A 16,163-nucleotide genomic window follows, 5' to 3' on the forward strand; every position below is an offset into this window, starting at 1 on the left:
TGATATGTCAAGAGACAAGGTGGGTGAGGTAATATCTTTCATTGGACCATTTTCTGTTGGTGAGAGAGACAAGATTCCGAGCTTACACGCAGCTCTTCTTCAAGTCTGGGAAAGATGAGCGTCACAGCTAAATAAAAGGTGGAACTGATTGTTTAGCATAACAACACTGCTCGGTATGTATCCAATTCCACGGTTAAAGGTAAAAAAAATCTAAGCTTTAAAACACACATGAAAATGAATTCATGAAAGTTTTTAAGTGCCAATTACAGTTAGCTAGAAAGGACTATTCCCTCTAGCTGACCATTAAGTAAATGAAGGATTCTGCAAACTGCCTTAGAGAGTTCCAGGTCTGTATATTACCTTATCTAGAACTTTGACACAGCTTAATGACAGAGACAAATGCCTCCATGGTGGAAGGCTATTAGTTCCTGGCTTATTTTAACAGTATTGGTCAATAAGTGCCATGAGGTTGGAGGGATGAAAGAAAATGTTGCTTCCAATCACAATTGAGAAAGGTATATTAGGTTTAGAAAGAAGAACTCTTGTGGACTGAGCCTCCACTGAAATGAAGATGTATGAAAAAAACTACAAAGCAAAATTAAACTACCTGCTGCCTCTTATCACATCTATCCATGGCACGCTGCCGAGAGAGACTGTCCAGCTGGCAATCCAGGGTTTCCTTTTTCCTGTGAATATCCTGGTCACGGCCAGGTTGTCCCCGGTCTATGAAAATAAAATGAGGAGGAAATTAAAGGAGAAATTTAAATGTTAGACCAATTTTTTTTTTTTTTAAACTATGTCACTAGCACCACCTTAGATTACTAAGAATGAATGGACTGGCAATCAGTTTACTTGCCATTATTTATACTCCTTTTACTTCCTGCATTTCTCACCTTGGACAACGAAAATCAATGAAGTCAGTGTCCTTTCTATTTATTAGTCAGGTTTTTAAATGCCACAGTGTCTAGATTTCAAATGCTACAGAAAGGTTTGTTTAAATGCAAATGTTCTCAGTAGATTTTTATTTGTGGGGAAAATCTATTGGCCTTATAAAAGCTGTTTACTTTGTATTTTTTTAAAAAATTTAAGTTTTAGGGCAAATTTATATTGACAGTGTCCCCCTTTTGAGGCCCTTCGAGAAAACAAATTCCTTATAAAAGCACTGTGGCATAATATAGGCTGTTCTATAAATACCCACCTTTGCGACACTTCTCCTTTGTGTCCAGTGGAACTGAGCACATAGCATAACCAGCCTCAAGACTATATTCTTATAAAGGAAACTGAAGTCGTCTTTTTTGCATGTTACTTACTCATTCTGTGGCTAACTTGGCTGTCCAGGCTGAATTTCAGGACATCAATGCTTATTGACTTTTCTGGACCTAGTCGCACTAAGTTTATATCTCCACAATTTCCTGTATATAAACCACAGTTTCAGATTATAGATTCAAGATAGGAGCTAGTTATGCTAGACTTCATTATCGGATATATGCTAGACTTCATTATCTACAATATTTCTCATTTAAAGGGCATTTTCTGACGCACATTTACATATCTGCTATGAGATCACAGTCAGAAATGCAAGCACATGAATATGGAGTTAACATCAGCTATATGGAAGAATCCTTGAGAGCTTCAGTGAAGCCATGTTTAAAAAACAGTGCATGCAGTTCTGACAGCAGTATTTTGCCCTTATACTGGACTATTCCCCACTAGTAATTTACTGCTCCTAACACTGACCCACCAAAGTAGAGAGCAATCCCACCCTTTGCTTAGACATTGTCAATTTCACATAAGCACAAACAGAGAAAGAAAATAGAACCACAAAGTGAACCGACTCCAGAATATATTGCAAAAGCATTTTACCCTGGCCTTTAATGGCAACTCTAACTTATAAGAGCTGGAAATTCCAATAGTTTCAGTATAAAGATGGAAGTCTTCCATCCAAGCCTTTGAGCCATATTGAGAAAGAAGTGTATTAATACTTTAACACAAAAAGAGGAAAAGGGTCAATGATCGTGATTTCAAACTGCAAATTTGTAAGGGCTTGCTATTAAAGCAATATAGTCACTGACAAACAAGTTATACCATGCACATTTTAGAGAAACATATGAAAGCAATCAATAGGGAGTGTGAGGTCATACTGATTATGTTCTTCTGTGGGGAGAACGTATCTTACTCTTATCTGTATAGCACTGTAATTGTACACATGCTTTATGAATAAGTGATGCTATGAAGCGACTGCATCCTCGTTAAACAGTTCCTTTTTCTCCTTCAATGTTACCCATTTTATATATAGAAATAAACTTTCATACCCAAAGGATTTTTTCTGTCTTGGCATTTTTCTTTGAATTCCAGGATTATCTTTTTCATGAGTTCATCAACAGCAGCATTGGATGGTGCACAAACCAGAATACGGTTTCGCTTGATCTTGGCATTCAAGTTTTGAGCTCGATTCTCATTCCCAGACCTCTGCAGGTTAATAAACAAGACATTAAAACCAGCAGTTTAGTCCAGATTTTTAATTTCAAATGTTAGACAGTACACTCCTCTCAAACAGGATATGCTTAATCTGGAAGGCTGCTTTACTGGGACCTCTGTCAGGGAACCACCCAAGCTTAACAGTGAGTAGCAAGGACTTCTGCTTAAACTGGAAAGTATTGGCATGAATTCTATTTTATGGAGATACATTTGGCTAATGTACAGAGGGTTAACATGAAAACTTAACAGGTGTGATGTTTCAAGTTCCAGTCTTCTGTATTAGAAATGGTCAAAAAAAGATTAAGATTTTTAATTTAAGTGTGATAGATGACTCAGGTTTCTTACCTTGCTAACTACGCAACAACTAGGCAAAGTAGTTTTATGCTTTTTGTTTTTCAAGCATTGCTGGAATTAATACATTTATTTTCCAAAATGCATGCGGTGTTTCAATACCGGAGTCACAGCTAGTATACAATGAAATTCACAGCCTCTTATTCAGTACCAAACAAAGTGAATGAGTTATATTCTCTAGTAGTTACTACAATAAATACTTTAAGAATAATTACATTTAGTTCATGTTGCCAACTACTTCATTTCACTGCTTCTCTTGTGTGAACAAAGGTGGAATGCCTGATGGAGTATGTAACCATATTCACCTACCTCTGTCAGAATACGGTACAGGAGTCCAACAATAGTTTTTGATTTCCCTGTCCCAGGTGGCCCATGAATCAGGCAGATTCTGGGAAGTCTTGGATGCTCCTTCACCATAGCATAAGCAGTTTCAATAGCCTTCTTCTGATCTGCATTGTAGTCTCTCATGTAGGAAGTCTACAGGGAAAAAAAGAATGTTCTATTAACTGAAGTCATCAATAAAAGTTTCTGTACTTTTGGTTTGTTTCTTGTCGTGCCCTCAGTTTGGAGAGCTTATAGAGTGTACACACTTCTGAGACTGAGTTTTCTCTCTGCACAGCACACCCCTGACCTGAAGGCTGCTACTAAGAAGATTTTAGGTCTCCCATGCCTTCCTTTGGTTTTACCTTTCTACCACCACCTCCTCAACTCCTAAGCAGATATTTCTCCACAAAACAGCAGACAGGGGAGTGCTTCTTGATTAAAACAGATATCAATACAGTGCCATAAATCAAAACCAATAAGAGGCATCTGAACATACGTTCAGCCCCTTATACAGACACACAGTTCATCAACTCCACCAAGCTGGCATCCAGTTTGAGACTCAAAGATGCTTTTGAACCCGGCTCAGCTGCCCAATACTACATTCAGTGAGCACACAACTACTGGGATGGCTTTTCTAATAATTTAGCAAACTTGGTAAAATAAGACATGAAAATGCTGACTTGTCATCCCTCACTACCTCACCTCTTTACTACTTAGTTTCAGGACTTACAGAGCTCTCGGAAGTTACATTCAAATCCCTGGGACAGAAGTCAGCGTAACTTGGATTTATGATGGGTTTAGCCAGAGGACTCCTGCTCAACAGTAGCAGACCTTTGAACCTTCGTTGTGTAGTCACTAGAGAGCTGACCACTACACATTTCACTGGCTGGTTTAGGTAGTATGACAAATTGCCTCGAGTTTGGACGGAAAGGTGACAGACAACATGCTGCTCATTTTGCCCTGTTAAAAGAAAGAGCATCAGGGGAAAGCAAGCATACATTTTATTCTTCTCACATTAACGTTTCAAGTTGGGTGGGTACATTTCTTTCCAAATACAAATTTAACTACTCCTGCAACTCTTCACTCCAACACGTCTTAGTGCATTGCAGCTGGATTCTGGGAGATGTTGAACATCTTCCAGCTGAAATTGTTAGGATGCTCAGCATCTCACAGGACAGGGCCCAAAGAGTACACACAGCACTTATTCACTGTCAGTCTTTACTTGGACAGAATACCAAGGCTTTAACCAACTGTAGCGGGGCAGTCACCCTGCTCCAGTCAGAAAGGGGTTAAAAGCAGCCAGAGGATGCTGGTTGGGTAGTCAGCCACAGGTGTGGTTGCACCCAATTAGGGCACAGCTGGCCCTGATAAAAGGGCAGGCTGGGAGAGTGAGGGACTCTCGCTCCAGCTGGGGAGCAGAGGGGACCAGGCTGCCTAGGAGAGCAAGCAGGGGTACTTTGGTCAGAGCAGTACTGGGAAAGGGCAGGCTGAGATGGGGAGCTCTGGCCTGGCGACCTCCCAGGCTGAGGCCTTGCAGCAAAAGCCTGAGGAGGTACTAGAGCTGTAGGGAGGCAGCCAGTCCAAGAAAAGGCAGCAGGTCCAACCCCCTAGCCAGTGATGAGCGGCCATTTCAGACTGCAGTTTGCCCCTGAGAGAAGGGGTTAGATGACGACTGGCAGTAGCCACTGAGGCAAGGTGGGTTTAGGGGGTTGGGGCTCCCCCAGGAGGAGAGAACCAGAGTGTAGAAGCACTGCCGTGGGGCAGCACCCCAAGGTAAGGGACACTAGAGTCTGGAAGGCACACCGGGCCAGAGGTGGTGGAGATAACAGGGCAGGTAACAGAGGGTGAGAAACCGGCCAGAGGAGGGTGATCCTGAGATGGATGAGCTAATTCCCGGACGACCAGCAGGAGGCACTGCACTGGTGAACGCGTGCCCTGCTACACCAACTTTATATAAAAATGTTCTACACCCATTACAGCAGATCTCCACTTCTAGTTTACCACACGACACACTGAAGAGTGTTACAGCTAGGTCCAAGAAACAATGTCTAGGTCAGCTATATGGGAGGCACATGAGGATTAGACTCTTGGTCTATTACTTCCCAGGAGTAAGTGCTGTAAAAGAAGTGCATTCAACTTGTTATACACTTATTTCCCACACATAACTGAACTTTTCAGCCAGCTAAGGAACAGTGTTGGGTGTTATAAAGGGAGTCCTATTTTTACCAGGGTAGCAGCAACACATGACCTTGAGGGAGGGGGAATATAAAAACCATAAACAGAGTTTCAAAAGAGATAGGGAAATCACCACTTAATTATATGGCCCACTTTTGCTGAATAAGGATTTGATTCCTGGGGTCTCCATAAATTTTTTAAAATAGAAAAAGATGGTACCCGTAAAAGGCTTTGATGACACTTCAGCTAGACCAAGGAAGATTTTGAGGCTTGCCTGAGAGCAAGGCTCCCATGATGTTTTACAGGGAAGATGAAGCTAACTTTACAGAGTGGAATTTTACTGAGCAGTAACCCTTAGAATATTTTGAAAATGGTTGTCGGAGGTATTTTATCAATGTACTACCTGAAAGACACAAAACAAATAAATGTCTAAAAAAGGGCATAAAAAATGACTAGCCAACAGATGTGGAGACAGTTCAAAAGTTGCAATGTTATGGGGAATCTTGGAAATATCCAAAATAAGAAGTTTGTACCAAAAAGAGGTAATACATAAGGACCAGAATGATACACGATAAGAGCAAAAATAATTGCCCTTAGAAATCAGGAGAAATGCACGCTGTCAGGGAAATTTAGGGAAAGGTCTTTCACCGCTGTTGGTAACTATTTCTCTCAGTGTATGTGCTGTGTTTACTAAGTGTTAATAAATCCAATCAAGCTGACTTATCCAAGGTTTGTTATTATTAAACTAACCCGGACTCAAGGGAACCCCCCTCACTAAACAAAATCACTGTGTTTTTTTTTATTATTGGTTATTGATTGACAAATTGTTAATTCTTGATTAATTAACAACACTTTGGAAACTCTAAATTAAGGGACAGGCCCAAATAAAGGTAACATTTTAATTTTGGAACTACGAATATGAAAGGTCTGATCAAATACTAACAGTGGCACTGTTATAACCTTTACAAGAAATATTTGTTTGGAGATTAAAAGGGTTCTCAATTCTATATTCAGATGATTAGACAATAGATTTGTTGCAGAAACTCTTGCTAAGCTAGCCACTGAAGACAAGCAGTGAAAAGGAAATAATAAACACAAATAAAATAAGTTAGAAATGTACCAATTAGAATGGATTTAGAGAAATATGACTTTGGAGGGAATATAAGGATATGGTGTCATCATGCAAAAAGAACCAGCTCCTATCCTAGTGGACTAATACTATAACTTCTCTCTACAACTTTTACTTACTTGTTTCACGGAGTGATGCACGGGAGAAGCGGGTCACAAAACCAACATGATACACTAGATGGCTCTCCATCTCGCTTTCTTCTGCAAAGGTGTTTTGTTTTTCAGGCACCACCAAAAAGATCAAGTCGTCCTCCTTTGGATGAAGCTGTTTTGCCAGATCACTTTCCCGAATGCATGCTACCGGGAACAATGTAAAAATTAAAATAGGCACAGCCAGCCGTATTTGGGTAACCACTGCATTATTCATTTATTGCAGGCACTTCTGAAATATGCATCTAAGTTTTAAAATGGTTAAAAGTTACAGAAATGCAGACTTTACAGTGTGTGACCTGCTCAAGGAATCCATGCAAGAAGCAGGATTATAACTCAAGAGTTCCTGGTTACCAATCTTGAACTCAGATCAGATACATGAAACCAAAATAAGCCAAAAAGCTACTTCAATCCCATCTCCTTTTCCAGGAAATTTGTCATCAAACTTTTCTAAATGGGTCAGATCTGATATATTAAAATATTTAGAAAACAGCTTCGCATAGTGAGCAATTTTGAAGCATGAATTCCTTGCAAGGGGTACTTTTCACCAACACATATTTTGTACCCTTTTCAAATAAACAATGGAAAAGTCTTATAAATTTGGGCATTCTGGATGTCACATGCAAACTGCTCCTACACAATTAGGAGTAATAGTTGTGCCATATTCAACTAGCACTATACGTTTTCTCTAGATTGGCAATAAGGTACCTTTCTGTCTATGCATTTATACCAAGCTCATCACTGTATTTGTAACTAAGCTTCAGGCTTGACCTGTAACCACATCATAAATTTGAGTACTCAGCTTTGTGCATCTCCTACACCTATTTCTACCATTCAGTTTTAATTCATTAATTCAATTCATTGTATTTTTTGCCTATTTCCCCAGAAAACTGGATGTTTTCATAAATACTCACCTGTAAAATCTGCTCGATTCAAGTCAGCACAGAAATTTTGTAAGTGCAAATGATAACTATTTTTCTCTCTTGTTTTCTGGTTTTGTATCCATTCCTGTGCAACCTGCACGTAATAAAAGTGGAAGTTATATGAAAATATTTTAGGAGGCTGTTTTTCATAAGGATAAATTACATGTTCTAAAATTACATCATGATTTGTCACGACTAGCAAAGAGCACCAGTACTGAAGTGAACTGGCAGAAATGAAGTGAAACAGATGGTACTGTTGCAGGTCAAAATATAAGGTGACCTTCAAAATGGAACAACATTTAATATTTGTGCAAACAATAAAGAAAGAAGCCTGAAAGGGATTTTCTTACCAATCCGCTCCAAAAACAATTTTTCTGTTTTTTTTAACCTTCGAAATATCAGGAATGGCAAGTCTTATCTGCCCTGTTTCTGCTGGAGGACTTTTTGGAGGATGCAGAGGTGAGGCTTGAAGCACTCTCAGACTAAGTGAAGGGACAAGGTGAGTGAGGTAATAATTTTTATTGGACTAACTTTTGTTGGTGAAAGAGACAAGCTTTCAAGCTTACACAGAGCTCTTCCTTAATTGAAGGGGCAGGGATATTGTACCTTTAGCAGAACACTTTTCCAGCAAGTGTTCATGTTACACTGAGGTTAAAGTTTTAAGCAGTCTGAAATAAGATCATTTCCCATATCAATTGGATCTCTTTTGCAAAGTTTCTTGATGTCAGAAGCCTGACTGATCTATTCATTCTTAATATATTTTGGAAAACAAAATAGCCAAGACCTGACTTTTTATTGTAAAAAGACATTGAGATTTTCCCTTTTAGGCCTTCTTTATACACTATGAAGAAAAAGGAGCACAAACCCAATTTTTCCCCTTTGCAGGTGGCCTTTTTAAAGTGCACTGAAAGAGCTCAGTTGTAGTGGATGGGAGCGAAGAAGGCATGGCAACAGTGCTCATGGGCTGTCACTGTTTTGAGCACTAAATTAATCTATAACATTTTAACCTCTAACCCTGTCCTTCCCAGAGATGTACAAATATTAAGATTTTTTTTTTTAAATCAAGGCACAATAACATTTTCAGAAGTTAAGATGAGCAGGTACCTAGCACTTTTTAGCTCTTCCTAAAATTTTCTATGCTTGATGAAAACAGAAACTTAAAATGGTAACAGTTTCATAAAAAAAGCAGGTACGTTACTTACTGTTTCAAAGGCGTTTAGCATCATCAAGGGGAAAAATGTATTAAAATAGTCATTGTATCCATGAAATTTGACAGGAACAGAGACCATAATGGATTGAAGATTATATGGAAGTCCAAACTGGCTCAAGTTGACAAACATTTCATAGTTCCATTTCAGGACCTCTGTAACAAAAATACTATGATCACGCTGTTGAGTGACAAGAGCATTTGCTTGTGGAAAGGAAGGGAGACCTCTTTCTTGCCCTGAATGAGCCCCCGAGGCAGACCTGTTGGGAAAACATGAAGTACTGTTTGTCTGCATGTTCTGGGGCCGGAGAACATTGCTGGAACTCTGGGACTGAAGACTAATGCTGAAACTTGGGATCTTGAATATCTGGTTCTCTGATGATACAGCTTTTGGATTCCCTGTCTTGGAGACACTGGATTTTACCACTTTTGACTTGGCTTTTGACGGCAATGAGCGCTTTGAATTATTTTCAAAATCCTTGGTGAGGATGTCACTCCGTGAAGAGCTATTTGAGCTGAAATGTTTAGTAGTGGAAGGTTTTTCAGGCTTAGGTGGTGGTAAACTTGGCTTGATAAAGAGATGATCTGAAGCACTGGTGGCAGAATGCTTACTACAGTACTCCCCTGCCTTTTCCACCTGTTCTGTACAATCTTTGTATTTACACTTCAAAATACCTAAGGGCTCATTCTGCAGCAGACTTTCAGCAGCATCAACTTTCGTGTCTAGTGGCTCTTTTTCACTAGCTATTATAATATCGCCAATATTTTCCATCTGTGAACACATTTCCATATCCACAGGATCTAACTGAGTTAAAAATAAATCATCTTCATCACTGTTTTCATTTAATGTAGGCTTGCTCTCTTTCAGAGTTGCCCCCTCAAAGTGAGGCGTAGATGGGGAAACCAGAGGGACAACATATTCTCTCTCTGCAGGTTCATTTTTGTAGTCTCCAGTTAAAGATGAAGAAAAACAGGATTCGATCTGTAATGCAGGACCTGCCATATTGTTTTCTTCTATTTTCATGTTAGATTCCTTAGAAGCATGTGGCGTCATTTTATCCATATGTGTGGTTTGGACTTCCTCTCTCTCAGATGAGAAGCTTTTTCTCACCTTTTTTCCACCATTGCTTGAGGGATAGCATATCTGCTCTGCTCTCCTCTCTTTTTGTTTTTCACTAGTTCCTGCAGCAGATACTGGGTCAAACGCCACCAGCTGTTGTATAGGATGCCTTGGATCAGACTTTTTAGTTATTTTTTTGCTTCTGTCCTCAGAACTTCCTACCTGATTTTTCCCTCTCCCCACTTGTGTGGGTCTTATCTGCCTTAAAAACTGAAGATCTTGGCAGGCTAACATTTTTCTATTATGTTTTATAACTAGATTCTGTGGAGCAATTAATTTAGTTTTTTGTTTCTGTGGAGTCTGAACTGCCCCAGCAGCTTTCCCATAGCTGCGCAATTCAGCCAGACTATCTAAGGATCGCTGGGATAACTCAAATGCTTTGCGGGGGGCCTTTTTTAGGCCAAGTTTTTCCACAGTTAAAGTTGGCTCAGGACATTGGCGAACTTTCTTTGGAGGAACTACAGCAGGGGTTGATCTGCGAAGCTCAGTATTTCTAGAACTAGTTTGAGCAAGTTTTTTGTTTTGTACAGTTTTAAGGCTCATTTTTCTGGGACTTCTAAGAGCAGTTCTTACCATCTTGGATTTTGCTAAACTTCTGCCTGGGCTTAAAGTGCTTTTTTTAATAGTCAACTTTGAAGCTAATGATACACTAGATGTAGATGCTCTGGGCTCCATCAAGCCTGTGTTTTTGGCATGGTCTTTAGCAACAGCATCTGGCTGAGTAAAATTCTCAGACTGAGCAGTTGCATTTCCCTTGATAGCAGGCTCTTGAAAAGGTGCCTCAGATTTTGTGCCAGTTTTACTAACTTTCTTATGAGAGAGAGAATCTACCTGCCTTTCAACAATCTCTTCTGCTTTTTCAATGACATCATCACTGATGTAATCTGTATCATAACCCCAGTCATTTGTACGATCTGCCAACTCAAAACTATCTGTAGTACTTGTTGATGTCAAGTTAGAGTCTTGTTCCTGTGCCTGATTCACTTCTTCATCGTTTATCTGAGAATCTTGCCAGACTGAAAAGACATCATCTTCAGTTTCAAACTCAAAAAACTGAGAATTATGTTCCTCACACGGCAACGGGGAGCTACGAGTCTTCAATTGCTCTTTTTTGTTTGCACTATCAGAAACATAGCCAGATGTTAAAGGTTGTTTTTCTGGACATACACACACCTCTTTTTTTACTGGCTTCTTAATACCCAACTTTTTTTCCTCATCAGAAGAGGAATCTGAAATGACAATGACTTCATTGTTGGGACAATCTGTATCAGAAGAGGACTCATTACTTTGGCCCTTTGTGGATGATCTAACAGCACCTTTTACTTTCCTTTTAATGTCACACCGATGTATTGAGTGTTCTTGGCTTGAAGCAACAGGAAAATTGACACCTTTGGCATAAGCAGCTAAGGATAATTTATCAAGGTCTCTATCAATCTGAGAGTCTGTTAAGGGGCTAGCTCCAGATTTCTTTTTTACCAAATCACCTGCAATTTCTGCATTATCTTCAATATTTATTTTTTCCTCTGAATCACCTTCTCCTTTATAATATCTTGAAAAATCTAACAGTCTGTCAGTTGATTCGTGCTTAATCAAGAGCGGACTGATTAGAGGAGCATTCCTAGGTATCTCCCCTTTATTTTCAGAACTAGATGGAATGTTAAAATTTGCTGAAGTTTCATCCGTACGTTGCATGCTCACTTTTTGATCTTTGAGGTCACTTCTCTTTGGGCATAAACTGCCAGAATTAGACTGCCCTTGATCTGGTATCTCTGTGTTAAGGTCTTTATTCAGTAAAGGCTTTGGCAAAGAACTCGATCTTCTTGAAAAGGATCTCTTTTTCTTTAAATAACGTTTAAACGTAGCAAGTGGAATATTGTCGTCTTCATCGCCACTTTCACTTTCTTCCAAGCCAGCCTCTTTTTTAAAGGAATTTGAATAATCTGCCTTGGTATCATTTGATTCCTGCTTAAGAGAGAGCAGCTTGATTTGAAAAGTACTGTTCATGCTGTTCTCCTGTTTATTTTCAGAACCATTTGAAGTATTAAAGTTAACTGAGGTTTCACCTTCACTCAAAATATTCGCTTCCTGATCTCTGCTGCCATCTTTACTTGTATAGAGAGACTCAGAGTGAGACTGTTGTTGGTCTATTTCTGAATTTGAAGCGGATTGCTTCATTAACTGTAGTAGTTTTGTGGTCCAACCAGCATTCTGTACCTGGGTTTTCAAATTTGTGATTTTATTAGGATCTATCTTAAACTTTGAACAGGAATTAGGGGAGCCATTTCCATCTTTTCCATTTGAGCTGTGAGTGTCTTCATGAGAACTGGAACAAGACTGAGCACTCAGACACTCTGGCATCCTCACTTCTGTTTCGTCTCTTTCCAATATAGCATGACTTTTGAAATCAGAGACTTGAGGACTTGTATTGAAGCACTGTTTAAGTAAGGAGTTATTCTTATTTTGGTTCCCCTGCACTTGGTAGTTGTTTCCATTTTTATGGGTATTCTTGTGTATTTTTGTTGCTCCAGAGCTATCGGGATGTTCACATTCCTGAAATAACCTATCATGAGGTTCTTTTTTAATATCTGTCAAAAGGCATTCTGCAGTTACACATAATTTTCTATTGTTAAAAGACATTTCCCTATATTCCTCTTCCCCGATGCCTCTTCTTCTAGGGGAAGAACTCTCTTGACAAGCCTCATCGCTCCCAGATGCTAAAGAAAATGGGGGACTGAGGCTATCTCCGTGTTGTATATTCATCTGACACTTATCACTGGCTGTCCCTTTTTCTTGCTTTATAGGAATTGTGGACAAATTTGTACAAATCACGCTATTTTCCACAGGTATGGAAGCATTTGATGATCTGTCCTTTATACTTCTTATTACCTGCTTTAAACACATTTGCAATTCCTGAATTTCCCGGTTCTTCAGCTGCCAACCCAGAGGTAAGTTTCCCCGCAAAAGCAGATTGAGTTTATCTAGAAACTGCTTGCAAACAGTTTGTTGCCCTAACTGGTAGCCTTCTCGAAGAAGGCTGCGTATCAACTGCACGCAAGCATGCTGTACAGAGTTAGAAGCCTGTGAAGATATTGCTGATGTAACTTTAGGACAGTTTCCAGGTGCTTTTTCAGAGCAGCGCGTAAATGCTATGGTTGGAAGGTTAGCACATTTCACTACTGCTTCCACCCATTCCTGAGAGCTAATCCACAGCAAATGAAGGCACTTTTTATTTCTGTGTAGTTCAACAACTGACACCAGAATCAGGATGAAAAATTCAGAAACTTTGTCACATTGCTGGACTCTTTCACTGAGAAAGCCTTTGATTTCCGAGCACAGATGGTGAATGACCTCTACTATATAAGCCACGCCCAAGTCCTTGAGGTCCATTAGGGACTGAACAAAAGGAATAAACCATAGAAATGTGCTATTATGGACACGCATATCTTGGCCAATATCAGATTGAAGCACATTAGCCAATGTCTGCATATCTTCATACATGTTGGGGCAATAATCTGGACAAATGGCTGTCTTCCATCCAGTATCCTGAAATAGAAAAAGACAGATCAACTATTCATTAGGTATTGTGCACAATATCACTCTTATTATTCATTTGGATTTCTTTGATTTACCAAACAATATTCTCAGTCAAAAGTTTTTTAGCTTCCACCCCTACAAATAGTGCTTGTTTATTATTTACGGGCACTGATTTGATACAGCAGTTCAGTTGCATCCTAGAAATCCATTACTAACCAGTTTACCTCTACAGTCTAAACAAGACCAAACTCTACCATACATAAGGAACTTCTCCTAGTCCCAAAGAATAAACCATGAGATTAAAATATTGAAAACAGTTCACTTAGTCATTTAAAAAACCGAAGCACCAGTCACAGTATGTAGCAGTTTCCATGTCAAAGGGTCAAATGTATTTTATTTTAAATGTTTAGAGACTCTGCACTATTTTGGTATCATCAGATAGACATAGCACGTTTGCTTAAAAGACAAAAGTTGAGAGACAGTTATGATGCAAGTGTGTTTCTTATAAACAGAAACAGTTAAAAAAAAAGTAAGTTATGTATGGGTCCAAAGTATTCAGTAGATCAAACGTTTAATGGCATGTCACTTCAATATTACATAGTTAGCACAGTAGTTTAAAAATATCCATAAACCAACAAAAAGGATATAAAAGGGACACTGTCAAATAAAAATCTAGGAAACTTAAAAATGGGTTAAAAGTATTTTCAGGTACAAACACCTGTCTCCTGGTTCCTCTGCCAATTTTTGTTTTACCACAACACATGCCCATTTTATAAAATGTTTCTCTCTCCTCCATTGCTCCACGAAAGATCCACACAAACAGGAAGAAAAATGACAGACTATACAGGGTAAACAGTGAATGTGACTAGAGACCAACTTTTATCCAGTGCACACAAATTACAAATAGAGAAAAATAATTTATCTGAAAAGAAACCTACCCAAGAACACTAAGTATGATTTAAGTTGAGTGTGCTTTAATAAATGAATCAGAAAACTAGCAGAGAAAATAAATGCAAAGCTTTTTTTTTTATTATTTACCTTTTTGGGCTTTTCTGTATTGTAATTATACACAATCTGGCTGCAAGAAACCATTTCCTCCTCATAGTTTGACTCTGGTTCAGATTTAGTCCTAAAGAAAAGAAATACAAGTTGATCCAAGACATGCAAATTATTCATGAACTAAGTGAAATAAAAGTCAGAAGATTTCACAGTTTCAGATGCCACATTTTACTACTAACTGATGCAAGTGATCAAATGTGTCTGAAAACATTAATATGGTACGTGAGAATGTGTAAGTTTGTTCTAGTTCTATCATTTTATGGTGCCCACAAGTGTGGTAGATAGGGTTGTCAATTTTGCTTGGACGTATTCCTGGAAGTTTCATCACAATGACAATCTTTAATTAAAGATTAATCTTTAATTCCTGGAAATTCCAGAACAATCCTGGAGGGTTGGCAACCCAAGTAGGTGCTTTAAAGAAACTGCATAAAAGAAAGGTACCAGCTTCAGAGAGATCTTACTACTAAGTGACAGATTTGACTAATGAGTTGAGGATTTAACATATACTAGGAAGAAATATAACGTAATAAGTATTTGCATAAACACCTTGTTTAACTGTGATTGTCCGCAATATTACTAACAGCTGCTTCGGTGTTTAAAAATTCTCAGTTTTAATAATTGAATTTACCTATTTATGCCATTTACTTTTTCACTTCACTCATTAAGGATAATGAAAAAAGACTGAAGTTTCTACTGACTAGTTTTCCTTCAATAGGATAATGTGGCAATTTGGCCTGTAGACCATCCCAGAAGAATGTTTAAGTCCTACATCCCCCACCCAATTGCCACTTTTTGAAGAATGTTTTTATGGAAAGGTTTAATTTAAGGTTTTGTAATTAAGAGAAAAAGGTTTACAAAGCCTAAATCTGGGGCTGAAGGACCTACTAGTATCCTCTTAAAACAACTGTGTACCGTAAAAAAGACTGTTTAAAAGGTGGAGTCCAACTATGCTTTCCAAATTTCTCTGCACAGAGAATCCACTTCCACAACCGGATAGCTGTTTACTAACAGATTACTTTTCCATTGAATGAGTGACTTAGCTAGTCTGCTGGTTGCTTAATTTTGAATGTCTAATATATGGTTACTCTTAAAAGATGTGTCTCAAACACGATGTTAAATTTCAATTGTAAATTTGGGAATACCAAAAGCTTCCAGAAGCCATTTGATGCCTATCTGCTTTGAAACACTTCCTCTAAGAAGTCTGACATACGTTACGTTTTTAAACATAATTTTTTCCTCTTGTTTTACCATCTCTAGTGGAAGCATTATATCCAGAAAAGGAATAAAACATGGGAAGACCCTTGATGAGATTTTCTTGATGTCGATAAATATTCAGAAGACTGTATATATGATTTGCCAGTAAGTTAAAAGTTAACCGAAAACACAATTAAAAGTTGTAGTTGTAATGTCTCATTTGCGGGCTTGCCAACCCTCAGGATAACTGGCTGTTTTTATGAAAGCTGCAGCTCAAGTCATGTGATTACATGCAAGTCTCAGCATTACTTTAAAAACAAAGGTTTCAGGGTAGCAGCCGTGTTAGTCTGTATCCGCAAAAAGAAGAACAGGAGTACTTGTGGCACCTTAGAGACTAACACATTTATTAGAGCATAAGCTTTCGTGGACTACAGCCCACTTCTTCGGATGCATATACCTATATGCATAAGCTTTCGTGGACTACAGCCCACTTCTTCGGATGCATATACCTATATGCATA

General features: G+C 38.7%; 1 protein-coding gene across 3 annotated transcripts in view; it reads right to left on the reverse strand.

Annotated features, from left to right (window-relative positions):
- The window catches only part of SETX (senataxin), a 45,984-nt gene that overhangs the window by 15,325 nt on the left and 14,496 nt on the right, over positions 1-16,163 (reverse strand). For all 3 annotated transcript variants that reach the window (XM_034793277.1, XM_034793278.1, XM_034793279.1), the window contains exons 8-16: positions 14,429-14,519; positions 8,732-13,399; positions 7,521-7,623; positions 6,577-6,753; positions 3,884-4,113; positions 3,139-3,306; positions 2,313-2,469; positions 1,311-1,412; positions 608-723 (exon numbers count right to left, since the gene is read on the reverse strand). In XM_034793277.1, coding sequence (XP_034649168.1) covers positions 608-723; positions 1,311-1,412; positions 2,313-2,469; positions 3,139-3,306; positions 3,884-4,113; positions 6,577-6,753; positions 7,521-7,623; positions 8,732-13,399; positions 14,429-14,519 — 5,812 coding nt within the window. The remainder of the gene's footprint in view (positions 1-607; positions 724-1,310; positions 1,413-2,312; positions 2,470-3,138; positions 3,307-3,883; positions 4,114-6,576; positions 6,754-7,520; positions 7,624-8,731; positions 13,400-14,428; positions 14,520-16,163) is intronic.

The sequence above is a fragment of the Trachemys scripta genome, chromosome 17, assembly GCF_013100865.1.
Source record: "Trachemys scripta elegans isolate TJP31775 chromosome 17, CAS_Tse_1.0, whole genome shotgun sequence".
NCBI lineage: Eukaryota > Metazoa > Chordata > Testudines > Emydidae > Trachemys > Trachemys scripta.